General features: G+C 42.9%; 1 protein-coding gene across 1 annotated transcript; it reads left to right on the plus strand.

Moving 5' to 3' along the window:
* The first annotated feature begins 229 nt into the window (after positions 1–229).
* LOC111976144 (guanine nucleotide-binding protein subunit beta-4) lies at positions 230–15,834 on the plus strand. The gene is made up of 10 exons (XM_024004902.3): positions 230–264; positions 5,733–5,866; positions 6,096–6,134; positions 8,088–8,194; positions 9,610–9,673; positions 10,162–10,324; positions 10,817–10,883; positions 12,646–12,847; positions 15,123–15,339; positions 15,627–15,834. Exons 2-10 carry the CDS (start codon positions 5,810–5,812, stop codon positions 15,731–15,733), a joined length of 1,023 nt encoding a protein of 340 aa, XP_023860670.1. The 5' UTR covers positions 230–264; positions 5,733–5,809; the 3' UTR covers positions 15,734–15,834.
* The last annotated feature ends 286 nt before the right edge of the window (positions 15,835–16,120 follow it).

Below are 16,120 nucleotides of genomic sequence, written 5' to 3' on the forward strand. Positions count from 1 at the left end.
CCGTGAGTGCACCCCTCGGCGTAGGCTGTTGCCATGTTCCCAGTTTCTTCATGGGTGTGGTGATTAGATTGCTTGGTGAACGTTCAGTCTAATCCTGCCAGAGTTGCGCGAGTGGCTGGCCCTTTAAATCTGTTAAATTGTCTTAAAACTAATACCGCTATCTTGACATTTCTTTCACAGCTGGGACCATGTATGCCATTTGAAAACGGACTACTGTGACACAGATTGGAACGACGTGGAAATTCCCCAAAAATCCAGTTTCAGGTAATAACGTGTGCTGGAGAGCTGTATCTCTTKGCATTTTCTTGCCTTTATTTCCTGCTTTGGGTAAACCCTAGGCTATAGCCTACAATACGGCTTGATGTCGGCCTTTGTTTTGCATTGAGGTTGCAAAACATTAGGGGAGCAATTGATACATTAAAAAGCGATGTGTTGAGTAGTGGTCATCTTAATAGCTAATTATATCTATTCCAAGGCTTGCTGTTTTTCTCGATTAAGCTTTTATTGGTGAAAATTCGGTGTTATCGAAACGCGGCCTTTTACTGTCAAATCACCGTCGGACGGAAATTAACTAGCCTCCTGTAGGCTATAGGATACAAATCTATATCCACGAATATAACGAAGCCTTATTCAGATACGTAGAGCAAGATACCGGGAGTAGTATATATATATATATACATTTACATTAATCAATTATAGATGACATTCTGCCTTCATTCGAGCGGCAATTTGTAGCAAGGCTGCCAATGTAACGGCGCGCATATTGCTTAATTTCATAGTCTTGAAAATGCATGCAACCATCAATGATATTGTTTGGAGATTATATAAAAATCTAATATATCTCAATATTTAATATTGTCAAAGCAACACGTGTTCAAGATTCTGTCAGAACACTGAGAACAGATAACCTTCCAGTTCTCTCTGTGTGTGTGTGTGTGTGTTGTGGTGCTGTTACAATGTAACAATATTGTAACAACATTGTAACAGTATTGTAACAAAGTTGGAACTTTCATGAATGTGCTAACGTTATCTGTCTAATATTATCCACAATCCGCATTAAAATTACAGCCATTTTTTTAATAGTTATAGTCTAGGCCTATAACTAGCCCAGTGTTTGTTTTAGCTGTAAGCCTATCAGTTATTGTTATACTTCTGCAGTGTTATAGAGTTTTAAGCAATATCCTGACATGACGGGTTTAATGAGTCCTCCAACAAGATCAGTGAGGTACAGATGTAGGACCTTAATTTGATCACCCTGTTGCAGGAGAACTTGCCTGCAATGCAGGACATTTAAAACTTGTAGTGGATTTGAGGTTTTAAAAGGCTTCTGAAGTTTGTAATTTCAACTTTGACATTTCAGACTTGATTTTCCCTTACGAAAATTGATCAACCCTTCCAAAAATGTCCATTAATTATAATTCACATAATAATTCACATTTCCTTATAATTTTTCTGCTGTAGCAAACTGGCTCAAATTAAGATCCTACATCTGTAGTGAAGTGTTGTAAAGAGTAAACAGCATTACAACTGCTGTTATCATAGTATGCAAACTTTGACCAGTAATACTGTAGCTCTTTGTGCACAGGTAGGCTGTAGAAAACACATACTGGGCAAATATTTTCGTGGTCACGATTACAGTGGATTTGTGGTAGGCCTAAGTGGCAAATGATTTATTCGAGAACATATGAAGATCATGATTGATATCCATATGCGTCTGTCATACATTCAGTATATTTAATGTATTTCCATATGGCTGCACTTGACCAATGTAAATACTCAGCTTGTCCAGCAAATAATTTGGGAAGTCAAGTCACCTGATATTTCCGTCATTCTCCAGATGTTTGAATGTTCTGTGAACTGAACAAGTCGTCACCTGGTGGGGCTGCCCTGCCTCCTTTTGCTTTCACTCAATGTTTAGGCCACCTCCACCTCTCTGCAGAGATGTGTCACCTTATTGGAGTTAGAAGAACATACACATGTGCATACGATTTCATCCCAAGAACATGTGCACCTACACCCGCTCAAACACAACACACACACACACACGTGTACGCACACAATGTTGTTTAATTCTCCCAAGACATTTCATACTCATATCACACTTTTTCATTGCATGATATGACCAAAATCTACCACTCCAAACATTAACAATAACAATTTCTACAAACATGGCTTTAGCCTATTACAGGGGGTTTAACATGAAATAACACACATATCAGACCAAACCCACGCATTGCACGTTAATGAATCCTATTCAGCCAGCAATACCTATTCAMCAGAGACAATGTTACTTGGAAAATCAATCCACTTATTCAATATAAAGCTGGATACATTACACAAATATGAAACCATGGTAATCCCTAGGATTAGGTTACAGACAAGTCTAACATGGTGACCTTCCCAGGAGAGGTGAAGTTAATGGCCTTTTGATCAGACACAATATTCCCAATAGTATTACAGTTCAAAATTGTAACTAAAAGTGGGTGTGCTAATTTCAGATGCAAGTGTAACGGTACAAATAAAAAATCTATTACTGCTCGGGCGACGTTGTCTAAATGGAGCGGATGTCAGGGAAGATGCAGCCTGGTAGTAGTATGTGCTTTGAGGTCATCTAGGTGAATTCTTCTTTACCCCAGCAGACATAGCGTCTGTGTGGTGTGTGTGTGTGGTGTGTGTGTGTGTGTGTGTGTGTTGTGTGTGTGTGTGTGTGTGTGTGTGGTGTGTGTGTGTGTGTGTTTGAGAGAGAGTGATATGCACGTATTTATGTATTTCACGTTGATTTGTGAATGCATTATGCGCGTGTGTGTGTGTGTCTCGGCGTTGGTTACATTTGTGCTGAACAGGGCGGGCGGGCGGTGGCTGTCTTCACTGGGTAGAGTGGAGAGCTTCCCAACCATGGCCAGTCTTAGGGCCTGCCTGCTGAGGTGGTGCCAAGCAGCACTGCCACACACTAAACAATAGGGAGCCAGCGCAGAGCTCCCCTTTGTCATCCCTGTCTCTGTGCCATTCTCTGGGCCTACCAATCAACCACCACCACTGGAGGAAAGCTACTCGGCCAGTCTGTATCCCACACACCACTAAATATGGGCAATTCGATTCTGGAACGGGGCATAAGTGTGTCATTTGACCACCAACTTAAGTTTTAGAGTAGTTTACAAAATGCGAGAACAATTCAGATTGAACCATTAGGGCCAACTTTTAAAGTCTGTCRTTGTAGAAATGTAGTACCTACCTATTGGGGATTGTTGTTTTCCATTTGCATTATTTTGCATGTCATATGCGCAAATAGGTTTAATTAAGCTTTTGTGCATAGTCTTCTGCCTAATAGTTGAACAGTTTATTTTTGATTTTTATTCTCAATGGCGGCCTAGGAACAGTGGGTTAATTGCCTTGTTTAGGGGCAGAACGACAGATTTTTACCTTGTCAGCTCGGGGATTTGATCTTGCAACCTTCCGGTTACTAGCCCAATGCTCTAACCACTAGGCTACCTGCCGCCCCTAAAAATGTTAGCTAACAGGTTACCAATTAGCATGTTTGACATATCAGTGGAAATACTACTACTATCAGCTTTTTGGTAAGCGGTTTAGCAACAAAAATACTTCCCGTATTATCGGCAGTTATTGGCTACCTTACTATTTTGTTCAATTACAAGATATATCTGTTTAATTTTGTTCAAAAAAGAGACACCAACCTCGTATCCGAAGTGTTTACTTGATAGTTGACTAACGTTAGTTGCCTAGCCTTCCAGTAAAAAAAAAAAGTGTTGTAACCAAATAATATCTCATTATTTATTTTACAGATTAATYTTATGTTTTGAGAAAGTAGATAACAGTTTAATACTAACATATAAATGAGTATGAATAATTTTGGTAAAAAAATTGATATTAAATKATGTGTAGTCTGTCGCGCAGTCGAATTTTACAATATGTCCCACAAAATGTGCATATATATTACTTATTTGAAGACTCTCAAAACCTAACTTAACTTACATACACTGCAATGAAATTGGTGGTCAGCTAGCTAGAAGGGTGTCTTTAGTCGCAAAATGTACCATTATTTTCCCACGCCATTTAACTGTTGAGCTCAAAGTGATTTAATCCTCCAGCCGCTWGAGAGTGTCCGAAATTAGGGGGTGTCCGATGTTGGGGGGAAATTAGCTAGTGGATTATTTCTTCAAGGAGCAGATTGCAGTAAGGCACCAGCAGCAGCACGTCACTGGTAAACTGACGTCAGGGGCTCTGCAGGTGGCTTGCGTCAGCAGGTGTCATGAAGGAAACGTAATTCCCAGGCAAAAGTGTTTCTTTCTCCCACTGTCTTACTTTTGTCAGTGCGCTTCCTACCTGACGCCGAAAGGATGCAGATATCTTTTTTGTAATTCTGCAGTCGGAAAAAATGGCAAACAGTCTCGACCGAAGCCCTAAATAGTGTTGATTTTGAATGAAGTTGTACAATAGCATTCAAGTGCATGTGCATTATGTAGGCTATATTGGAGGAGTATGCTGTTATGTAAATTAARATTATTTAAAACTGGGCAACCTGACCAAATTCACATAGAAATGTGTGTTAGATCTGTCATTCTAAGAAKTCTAAGAAGTGGTAAATCTGTTCTATGTGCTCAATTTCTGTGCTTCCCGTTCTTAAGTTTAGTTTTTAAGTTTAGTTCTTCAGTTTAGTTTTTCCGTCTGTTAATTTTGGTTTTGGACACCAGCTTCAAACAGCTGAAAATACAATATTTTTGGTWATGAAAAATATATTTCACAGCGGTTTAGATGATACAATGATTCTCTACACTATACTTGCTTGTTGTGTCACATAAACTGAAATTAGGCGAACTATTAGAATTTTAGCTTCCAGGAAATAGCGGAGCGAACACGGTTTAACATGGTTAATAGCGAAAAGGCCATTAACGCTTGGTTATTAAWGCTTATTTAACACTTATTTGTTAACCTTATTTCATAAAGTATCATACACCCATGGGCATTCAATAAACAGAAATACCACCTGCTATGAATGCTTTGACGAGCGCTATTAAATGTGTAGCAAATCTTTTTTTTTACTACATCATGAACGTTATTTGTTTTCCAATGTGGAACAAAAAATACATCTTACAGGCCTGCTGCCCTAGCTGCTAATTATAGAAATRGAACTAAAACATTAATCCAGGGCTGCATTCTGGACAGCAGGCTGCAAAATGTCCTGGAAAATGAGGGGGGCCCGGCGCTCCAAAAATTTCTGAAGAGTGTGTAAGTGCTCCGTGACCCACATTCAGAATCCCCTAGGTAAAGGATGTGGCGACACACACACAGCCCAGTGTGTGTATGTACAGTATGTGTGCGTGCGAGCGTGGGTGTGTGTATAAACCCAATCCACTCAATAGAGCTACAGTACAATTACAGTACAGTTACACCCCTCATTTGCACGTCAAATTATATTCAAACAGAATCAATTGCAGGACAGGGAGCTAAAACAGCACAATGCAAAACACCCCGCCTGATTGAGTGGAAAAGGTCAGAGACTCAGAGACTCAGAGCCTTGTGCGTTTAAATGGCCTTTTGAACCAGACTGGAGGTGATTGGTGCCTGTGTCTGGGTACAGGCCGGCGCCCCACGATTCAGGCCAAAGCAGCCCTATCCGCAGGATGTCCGTGTTTGTTACAGCCCAGGGAAGTGCTCCTCTGAAAGTGTGTCTGTCCGTCTGACTGACTGTCTATCTATCTGTCTGTGTTTTTCAGGTGTCAGCTGGTCTGTGTGATTTTTACAAACCCAGTTTTCCAAGTGGAGCGTGGCCTGAACACATCACAGAGGGACAATGAGCGAGCTGGAACAGTTACGGCAGGAAGCGGAGCAACTACGCAATCAAATCCGGGTATGGGGCATGTGTGTGTTTGAGTGTGTGTGTGTGTGTGTCTGGAGTGAATCGTTGACTCAAGAAATCTGAACAGTAAAGTTTCAGGTGATCATTTGATAGCATTGCTTGGCATTTTCAATCAGCCATTTAAATCATATTATAATATCAACACCGGACCACTTTCTGCAATATACTCTTTCAGTCTCTCGCAAACTCTGAACATTGCCATTTTGCTGTTGTGTTACAGGATGCTAGGAAAGCCTGTAGTGACTCCACTCTTTCGCAGGTAAGGGATTCAACAAATTAAGATTACACATTTACTTACAATACATATAAATGCCGGTTATAGCTTGGATCAAGCTATCATGTGTGCTCGATATAAAATACAGCCAAACATTTACCATTTTCTACATAAACAGGACCCCTTTAGGCTCTCTCCAATCACAACCAGTGAGCAGGTTTTCTTGTTACACTTGGATTTTATCCTCTTTTGACCACCGGAAATCCCAAGGTCTTTGTAGTCTTACCATGTACCATGTACCAGGGTGATTGATTGGATAGGGACCACTACGCTAAGACATTAATAGCTATGAAACAAACATACAGTGCATTCGGAGAGTATTCAGACCCCTTGACTTACTCCACATTTTGTTACTTTACAGCCTTATTGTTACGTTACAGCCTTTTYCCCCCTCATCAATCTACACACAATACCCCAAAATAACAAAGCAAAAACAGGTTTTTAGAACATTTTCCACATTAAGAATAAAAAACAGAAATATCACATTTCCATAAGTATTCAGACCCTTTACTCAGTACTTTGTTGAAGTAACAAAGTGATTACAGAATCGAGTCTTCTTGGGTATGACATTACAAGCCTGGCACACCTGAATTTGGGGAGTTTCTCCCATTCTTCTCTGCAGATCCTCTCAAGCTCTGTCAGGTTAGATGGGGAGCGTCGCTGCACAGCTATTTTCAGGTCTCTCCAGAGATGTTAGATCGGGTTCAAGTCCGGGCTCTGGCTGAGCCACTGAAGGACATTCAGAGACTTGTCCCGAAGCCAGTYCTGCGTTGTCTTGGCTGTGTGCTTAGGGTAATTTTCCTGTTGGAAGGTGAACCTTCTCCACAGTCTGAGATCTTGAGCTCTCTGGAGCAGGTTTTCATTAAGGATCTCGCTGTACTTTGCTACGTCGATCTTTCCCTTGATCCTGACTATTCTTCCAGTCCCTACCGCTGAAAAAGATCCCCACATCATGATGCTGCCACCATTATGCTTCACCGTAGGGATGGTGCCATGTTTCCTCCAGATTTAACGCATGGCATTCGGGCCAAAGAGTTCAGTCTTGGTTTCATCAGTCCAGAGAATCTTGTCTCTCATGGTCTTGGAGTCATTTAGGTGCCTTTTGGCAAACTCCAAGCGGGCTGTCATGTGGCTTTTACTGAGGAGTGCCTTCTGTCTGGCCACTCTATCATAAAGGCCTGATTGGTGGAGTGCTGCAGAGATGGCTGTCCTTCTGGAAGGTTCTCCCATCTCCACAGAGAAACTCTGGAGCTCTGTCAGAGTGACCATCGGGTTCTTGCTCACCTTCCTGACCAAGGCCCTTCTCCCCCGATTGTTCAATTTGGCCGGGCGGCCAGCTCTAGGAAGAGTCTTGGTGGTTCCAAACTTCTTCCATTTAAGAATGATGGAAGCCACTGTGTTCTTGGGGACCTTCAATGCTGCAGAAATGTTTTGGTACCCTTCCCAGATCTGTGCCTCGACACAATCCTGTCTCGGAGCTCTACGGACAATTCCTTCAACCTCATGGCTTGGTTTTTGCTCTGACATACACTGTCAACTGTGGGACCTTATATAGACAGGTGTGTGCCTTTCCAAATCATGTCCAATCAATTGAATTTACCACAGGTGGTCTCCAATCAAATTGTAGAAACATCTCAAGGCTGATCAATGGAAACAATTTCAAAAACTTGTTTTTGCTTTGTCATTATAGAGCATTGTGTGTAGATTGATTAGGGRAAAAAGCAATGKAATCCATTTTAGAATAAGGCTGTAACGTAACAAAATGTGAACAAATTTGAGGGGTCTGAATAGCTTCCGAATGCACTGTAGGTATAAAGCAAATAGCCTAGCAATTAGTCTGTGAAACTAACATGTACATATTTGGACTAGCGTGAAGTTTATGAATGACCATGCTGGGTTATGCTGATGTTGTTTCCTTTGGGCCTGGCGTATTGGCAGATCACAGCTGGTCTGGACTCAGTGGGCCGGATACAGATGAGAACGCGGCGCACTCTCAGGGGCCACCTTGCCAAGATCTATGCAATGCACTGGGGCACCGACTCCAGGTCTGACAATACTACTGTTACTACTACTACTACTGCAATACTACTACTGCAATACTTCTACTGCTAATATACTTCTACTTCTGCTGTTGTTATTTTACCCCCCTTGATTCTAAATTATTTTTTATTGTCTTTTTATTGTTGCATAAGTCCTATGAGGTAACTCTAATGAAAAGTACTATACAAATGAAATGTATTATTATTAGTACTACTACTAGTTAGTACCACTACTACTAGTACTACTACTGCTACTATCCTACTAATATACTACTACTACTACTACCACTACTGCTGCAATACTACACAACTACTACTACTACTACTATTACTACTACTACTACTAAACCTCCATATTCTTAAGCACTGGCTGCTTGTGTCCTGTGGGTTTTGGACAGAAACTTTGTCCCAAACCAAAGCCATTAACATTTAAATTACAAAAAAGTCCATAGACTGTTAGAAAAGATTTAACCCATAGCTAGCTATGTGCTACTAGTTCAATACTACAGCCACAGAGCAGTGGCACATTTGTACCAGTCAGTGTACTGTTGCCAGTCACACTAGTACAGTTGGACCGACTGATTTCCAATTGAGGCTCGATTTATATGTGAGCCATGGGACTACAAGTATGTATGCTTACCAGCTCATTCTTACTGCTCCCAAATACTTCTGAGTGTGCGTCTGCACTCTGGGTGAACCACCTGGAGGACAAACAGCCTGTGTTTATTTTATATACAGCAGTTGACATTTCAGCGGCACAGCTCTCCCTTTATTGTGTGCTTGGCTCGCTACAGATGGGTGCCAACCCACTTCCTATCACTGGAGAGACGGAAACACAAGCAGTTGGGGGCAGGGGGATGGGGGGGTGGGGCAGGCTCTCTGTTTATCTTTCTCCCTCTCTCTTTCTTTCCTTCATTCTCTATCACCTCCCCTCTCTATTCTTCCTCCCTCTTTCTCTCTATTGTTTCCTCCCCCCCTTCTCGCCACTTTTCTCCTGCTCTCCATCCCCCTCCTCTATCCTTCTCTCGTTCTATCTCCCTCTGTCTCTCCCTGCCCCCCTCTCGACTGTAGAGCCTTTCAGATGACTGAGGCAATGAATATTACATGAAATGGCTCATCCAAAGTGGTCGCTATCCTGGACGGTTCACACTGCGATCCTGGCATGTGGGGTGTCCCACCAGAGAGAGGGAGGGAGGGAGGGAGAGAGGGAGGGAGGGAGGGAGGGGGCTCTGGAGTTCACACCACACTTAAACTGCTTTGGAAGCAGCAGCTTTTCTGTCTACATTAGTTATGCATGCATTAGGTATGCTCTAACTAGTTCCATGGCTTTTTTGTTCCTGTGAATATATGCCAGTGTGCTGTGCTGACAGGTCAAACTCTTCAATATATTGAAACCATACTCTTTTTTAAATGGCGTCTAGGTTACTTGTAAGTGCCTCCCAGGATGGCAAATTGATCATTTGGGACAGCTACACAACAAACAAGGTGAGACCTACATTAAACTGCACCTGTGTGACCTTTCTCAAATAACATCAAAGACAAACAATCACCAGTAAAGTATCCTCTATATCTCCCCTCACACTGTAGCAAACAGTGCCATCCTCGTTGTCCTTGATTCTCCTCTGTATACTGCATCACATTCCACTCCCCTGGGTGATTGAGCTAAGCACGTTTGGGGTCAATTCAATTACCATTTAGGTTATATTAGGAAGTGAATTCGCCTGAAAATAATTTCCTCCTATTTTCTACCAGGATATTTCTATTCCCGAATTGAATGTCAATTCACTTCCGGAAGGTTCCTAACATAAGATCTGCACGCGTAACTTGTACTTGGAATTTGGAAGCCAATATACAGTTTATGCATTCAGATCTCAAGTTAGGATCTGGTCCTTCCTTTCAAGTCTTAACGCTTTTTGAATTTTGATTGCAACCCTGGAGGTAACAGACGTTGATCGTGTGTGTGTATTCCGTAGATGCATGCCATCCCGCTGCGCTCCTCCTGGGTGATGACCTGTGCATACGCGCCCTCTGGGAACTATGTGGCGTGCGGAGGCCTGGACAACATCTGCTCCATCTACAGCCTGAAGACCCGTGAGGGCAACGTGCGCGTCACCCGCGAGCTGCCCGGACACACAGGTACACACTGGAGAAGGCTCTTTTTAAGAGGCGGAATACTGCAATTTTAGAAAGGAAATAGCACAATTTCACCTCATCAACTTCTTTGATTGGTTTAAACCCAGATAACCTTCTTTCATTCTAAAAAGCTGCCGTCATTCCTCACCTCTGACCTTATTCAATATCCCCTGCAGATCTTGGCCCGTTTCATAAAGCATCTCGGAGTAGGAGTGCTGATCTAGGATCAGTTACACCCGTAATTAATATAATCTTATTCATTATGATCTAAAAGGGAAAAACTATATTAGATCAGCACTCCTACTATGAGATAATTTATGAATACGGGTGAGACTAGTTCTTCTCCATATTGTTTACACCTGTCCACTACTGTCAAATATRTGGGGTGAACAAGGGCAGTGGATGCACTAAGGACCACAGGGATGGCTTGTTATGGTATTGATGTGAATCGTGTGGATTAAGCCTGCATGGTTATTTTCAACCTTTCTTTTTCAGGCTATTTGTCTTGCTGTCGTTTCCTGGATGACAACCAGATTGTGACGAGTTCCGGGGACACCACCTGGTGAGTTTGTTGATCTAGTGTGGGAGGAACACTTATTTGGGGAACAGAACTTGTGCCTAGATGATATCCTTTGTCCAATAGCTTTGCATCCACCGCTCTTATAAGGCTTTGTCTTGGTTTTGTTCTGGGTCCGGTGCTACAAAAGCCCTCTCTAAGCCAGCTCCCGTGAATACTACTCACACAGACTATTAGGGTTATGATAATACGATAGCATCGTCTATTGACGATGATTGACATCCATCGTCAATGGTGACGACATCGTGATGTGACCGACAATGGTTTAGCCTATTTGAACTTGACTGGCGCCCCGCAGTAAAGAACGGAGTCTCCAGCGCACAGCAGGGCAGCACACAAGTGACATTCCGAGTAATTTGCCTATTCCTATTTGCTATAGCCTATTTCAATAAAGATGTGATACAGAACTCAAGAGAGGAATGTAGGGTAGACAGAGCAGAGAATTCCACCAGAACAGTACAAAAGGTCCAATATTCTCTCTCTCTCTCTGTCGGATGCATCGGCTTTTAATCTATAGCCTGAAACTATTAATTTAAAAAAAAAATTAGACACTCCTTATTAACTATCTTGTGTTTAGCTGTTTTAAAAGAACGTAGCCTATATTCCCTTCTCTYTCCATTCGATAGGCTATGCTTCATCRTTTTATGCATGGCTTTCTCCCGATAAAACAATGAATGTAACGGCATTCCATCTCAAAAAGTAATTTGAGCCTAAAAACATAAAGGTAGCCAGGGGACTAATAATGAGAGAGAACAAACAATATCGATAGCCTATAGAAAAATTGTTATGACAAGTTTAATCAAGTTTAAGTTTATTAAGAAAGAAATGATCCATACGGGCCGGGAAAATCCCTCCAAACGAGATTAAAAACCAAATGGCTAATAACTTATCCTCATTCCTCTTACTGGCCTTTCATAAAAGCTTTAAGGCCAATTCAAGTTATGAACACCAGTTTATTTCCCAAATATTCTAGCCTACGAAGGCGTTGTCCTAAAGTTGTGGCTTTCAAGAATGAAAGTCTACACCTGCATTGCTTGCTGTTTGGGGTTTTAGGCTGGGTTTCTGTACAGCACTTCGAGATATTAGCTGATGTACGAAGGGCTATATAAAATAAACTTGATTTGATTTGATTTATAGCCTAAGCATTTATGATAGATTTATGATAGATAGAACAACCAATATTATTTATTTTTTTGATTATTTTACGAGGCAAAATAAAGCAATTATTATCCAGTTTTGAAGACTGTAGACTGTTTCTATCCAGCCAATGATGTCACTACGTTAAGACAGCCCATTCCTCAGACAATCACGGCTCCATCACAGCGCGCCACACAGACACACAAACACACAAACCTGYTCCATGCTGAAGCTCCTCCACCAGAATGGAATATGAGGAAAAGATTTGCCTGCACTTAGCCTCTGCCCAGGATTTCGTTGTGATCCATCCAGTTGCATTCGGTTTCACTCTATAGCCCAACTTATTTTCAATAAAAAACTAAATCAAATTGGGTTGGCCAATATGGGGCGATAGCATCGTATATCACAATGTTTTATGGGTACATAATCACGACAGGACAAAGGTTGACATCGCTCAACCCTACAGACTACACTGACACACACACACACACACACACAGAGGAGAACCCAGTGCACCTCCCCATTCATCATCAATTCATTTCAAGTCTTAACATTTCCACTGTACACTCATACCTCCTCTCATTCTCGTTCCCCCCACTCTCGCTCTCAGCGCTTTATGGGACATCGAGACTGGCCAGATGGCCACCAGCTTCACGGGCCACACGGGGGACGTGATGAGCCTGTCCCTCAGCCCTGACTTCAAGACTTTTGTGTCGGGGGCCTGTGACGCGTCCTCCAAGCTGTGGGATGTCCGGGACGGCATGTGCAGGCAGTCCTTCACTGGCCACGTGTCCGACATCAACGCCGTTTGCGTGAGTAGGAGGCACAGGAAATATACGTATCGTTTTGTTATGAAGAACCTTACATTGTAGGACGGTACTGTAAAGCAGACAAACATCTGTTACCAGACCGGTTACCAAACTAGATATKCACTTTCTTTGCTAATACTGCAAGAATTTGACACAGATTTGTCTGACCTTGTAATGTTAATCCTGAAAAGAGAAACTGAGCCTCAATTCGTTGGTCGTATGGACGCTACAAGGTGTCGAAAGCATTCCACAGGGATGCTGGCCATTGTTGACTCCAATGCTTCCCACAGTTGTGTCAAGTTGGCTGGATGTTCTTTGGGTAGTGGACCATTCTTGATACACACAGGAAACTGTTCAGGGTGAAATAGCACTGTTGCAGCTTGACACAAACTGGTGCGCCTCTCACCTACTACCATACCCCTACAGTGCCTTCCGAAAGTGTTCAGACCCTTTGACTTTTTCCACAATTTGTTTTTAGGTTACAGCCGTATTTTAAAATTGATTAAATATTTTTTTCCCCCTCATCAATCTACACCCAATACCCCATAATGACAAAGCAAAAACAGATTTTTCTAATAAAAAATGAAATATGACATTTACATAAGTATTCAGACCCTTTACTCAGTACTTTGTTGAAGCACCTTTGGCAGCCATTACAGCGTCGAGTCTCCTTGGGTATGATGCTACAAGTTTGGCACACCTGTATTTGGGGAGTTTCTCCCATTCTTTTCTGCAGATTCTCTCAAACTCTGTCAGGTTGGATGGGGAGTGTTGCTACACAGCTATTTCCAGGTCACTCTAGAGATGTTTGATCGGGTTCAAGTTCGGGCTCTGGCTGGGCTACTGAAGGACATTCAGAGACTTGTCCCGAAGCCAGTCCTGTGTCGTCTTGGCTGTGTGCTTACGGTCGTTGTCCTGTTGGAAGGTGAACCTTCGCCCCAGTCTGAGGTCTTGAGCACTCTGGAGCAGGTTTTCATTAAGGATCTCGCTGTACTTTGCTCCATTCATCTTTGTCTCGATCCTGACTAGTCTCCATGTCAATGCCGCTGAAAAACATCCCCACAACATGATGCTGGCACCACCATGCCTCACGGTAGGGATGGTGCCAGGTTTCCCCCAGACGTGACGATTGGTATTCAGGCCAAAGAGTTTAATCTTGGTTTCATCAGACCTTTTACTGAGGAGTGGCTTTCGTCTGTCCATAAAGGCCTGATTGGTGGAGTGCTGCAGAGATGGTTGTCCTTCTGAAAGTGTCTTCCATCTCCACAGAGGAACTCTAGAGCTCTGTCAGAGTGACCATCGGGTTCTTGGTCACCTCCCTGACCAAGGCCCTTCTCCCCCGATTGCTCAGTTTGGCCGGGCGGCCAGCTCTAGGAAGAGTCTTGGTGRTTCCAAACTTCTTCCATTTAAGAATGATGGAGGCCACAATGTTYTTGGGGACCTTCAATGGTGCAGAAATGTTTTGGTACCCTTCCCCAGATCTGTGCCTCGACACAATCCTGTCTCAGAGCTCTAAGGACAATTCCTTTGACCTCATGGCTTGGTTTTTGTTCGGACATGCACTGTCAACTGCGGGACCTTATATAGACAGGTGTGTGCCTTTCCAAATCATATCCAGTCAATTTARTTTACCACAGGTAGACTCCAATCAAGTTGTAAAAACATCTCAAGGATGATCAATGGAAACAGGATACACCTGAGCTCAATTTCGAGTCTGATAGCAAAGGGGCTGAATACTTATGTAATTAAGGTATTTCAGTTTTTTTCTAAACCTGTTTTTGCTTTGTCATTATGGGGTATTGTGTGTAGATTGCTGAGTATTTTTAATCCATTTTAAAATACATCTGTAACAAAATGTGGAAAAAGTCAAGGGGTCTGAATACTTTCCGAAGGCACTGTACAATCCATTTCTCAATTGGTTTAATTAATTCTGACTATTTTGAGGAAGAGTATACTGGCTACGGTGTCTCAAAATGGACAAACAGTACTATTGCCGCTTTTTTGCCRTTTTTCAAGCTAAGGTCTTTTAAGGGAGTATGCAAGAACGCTTGTTCGTTTCGGCTAGCCGAGTTCGCTTRGCGCCAGCTGAGCTGAAGCATGCTGACGCCTTTAAAAAGGAACACCATAGAATATGACTGTCTATGATACAGTAACACACATTATTACAAAACATCATGTCATAGACATTAGATTAAACAGTGAGTATGACACAATACACTATAACAAAAATAACTTAATTCAATACACCTAACCCATTCTCTCTGTCTCTGTGGTGCAGTTCTTCCCCAACGGCAACGCCTTTACCACGGGCTCGGACGAYGCCACCTGCCGACTGTTCGACCTGCGTGCTGACCAAGAGCTGATGATGTACTCGCACGACAACATCATCTGCGGCATCACCTCGGTGGCCTTCTCCAAGAGTGGCCGCCTGCTGCTGGCTGGCTACGACGACTTCAACTGCAACGTGTGGGACACCCTCAAGGCCGAGCGCGCAGGTACAGTGGGGAGAGCGGAGGGAGCTAGTGCACTGATTCAAATCCTTTCTAATTCCAATMCCTTTTTTTAAATGCAACCTTTTCTTGTTACCTCCCTTGAGGTTAGAGGAAGGGACATAATGCGGATTTTTGTGCTAGGCACTCATTTGGCAGTCACACTTATGGACAGCAACTTACAGTCAGTACATACAGTAATTGGTGAAACATTGTCTGTACAATGACTCACAATGCCTCCTAATCACCCTTATATTGTTTCTCTTTCCCTTYCCCCCCCTCTCTCTTTCTAGGTGTCCTGGCCGGTCACGACAACAGGGTGAGCTGTTTAGGCGTGACAGACGACGGCATGGCCGTAGCTACGGGCTCATGGGACAGTTTCCTCCGGATCTGGAACTAAACCCTCCACATCACCTCCACCTCCTCCTCTATCCCTCCCTCCCTCCCTCCACCAACCCACCCACCCACACCACTGGGCTGGACTTGAGGGTGAACACTGTGTCTTCTCCCACCAACCCACCACCAACTCCACAACACAGGCAAAGTCCCCCCCCCCTGTCCAACTCCTCCCCTCACCCAACCGCCCACGCCACAGCCAGCGCCGCTGTGAGGAAGTAACAACTCTTTCTACCTTTCCAAGTGACGTTTTTTTACCCACCTATTACACAGAGGTTTTCAAGTACGTACAGTTAGTGTCCAATAAAAAAATCAATGATGAGACGAGATTTTAAAACGTTTACACAAAAAAAATACAAAAAAAACAAACCCTGGCATCCCCTCTTCTTTT

This window comes from Salvelinus sp. IW2-2015, linkage group LG16 (genome assembly GCF_002910315.2).
Source record: "Salvelinus sp. IW2-2015 linkage group LG16, ASM291031v2, whole genome shotgun sequence".
Taxonomy (NCBI): domain Eukaryota; kingdom Metazoa; phylum Chordata; class Actinopteri; order Salmoniformes; family Salmonidae; genus Salvelinus; species Salvelinus sp. IW2-2015.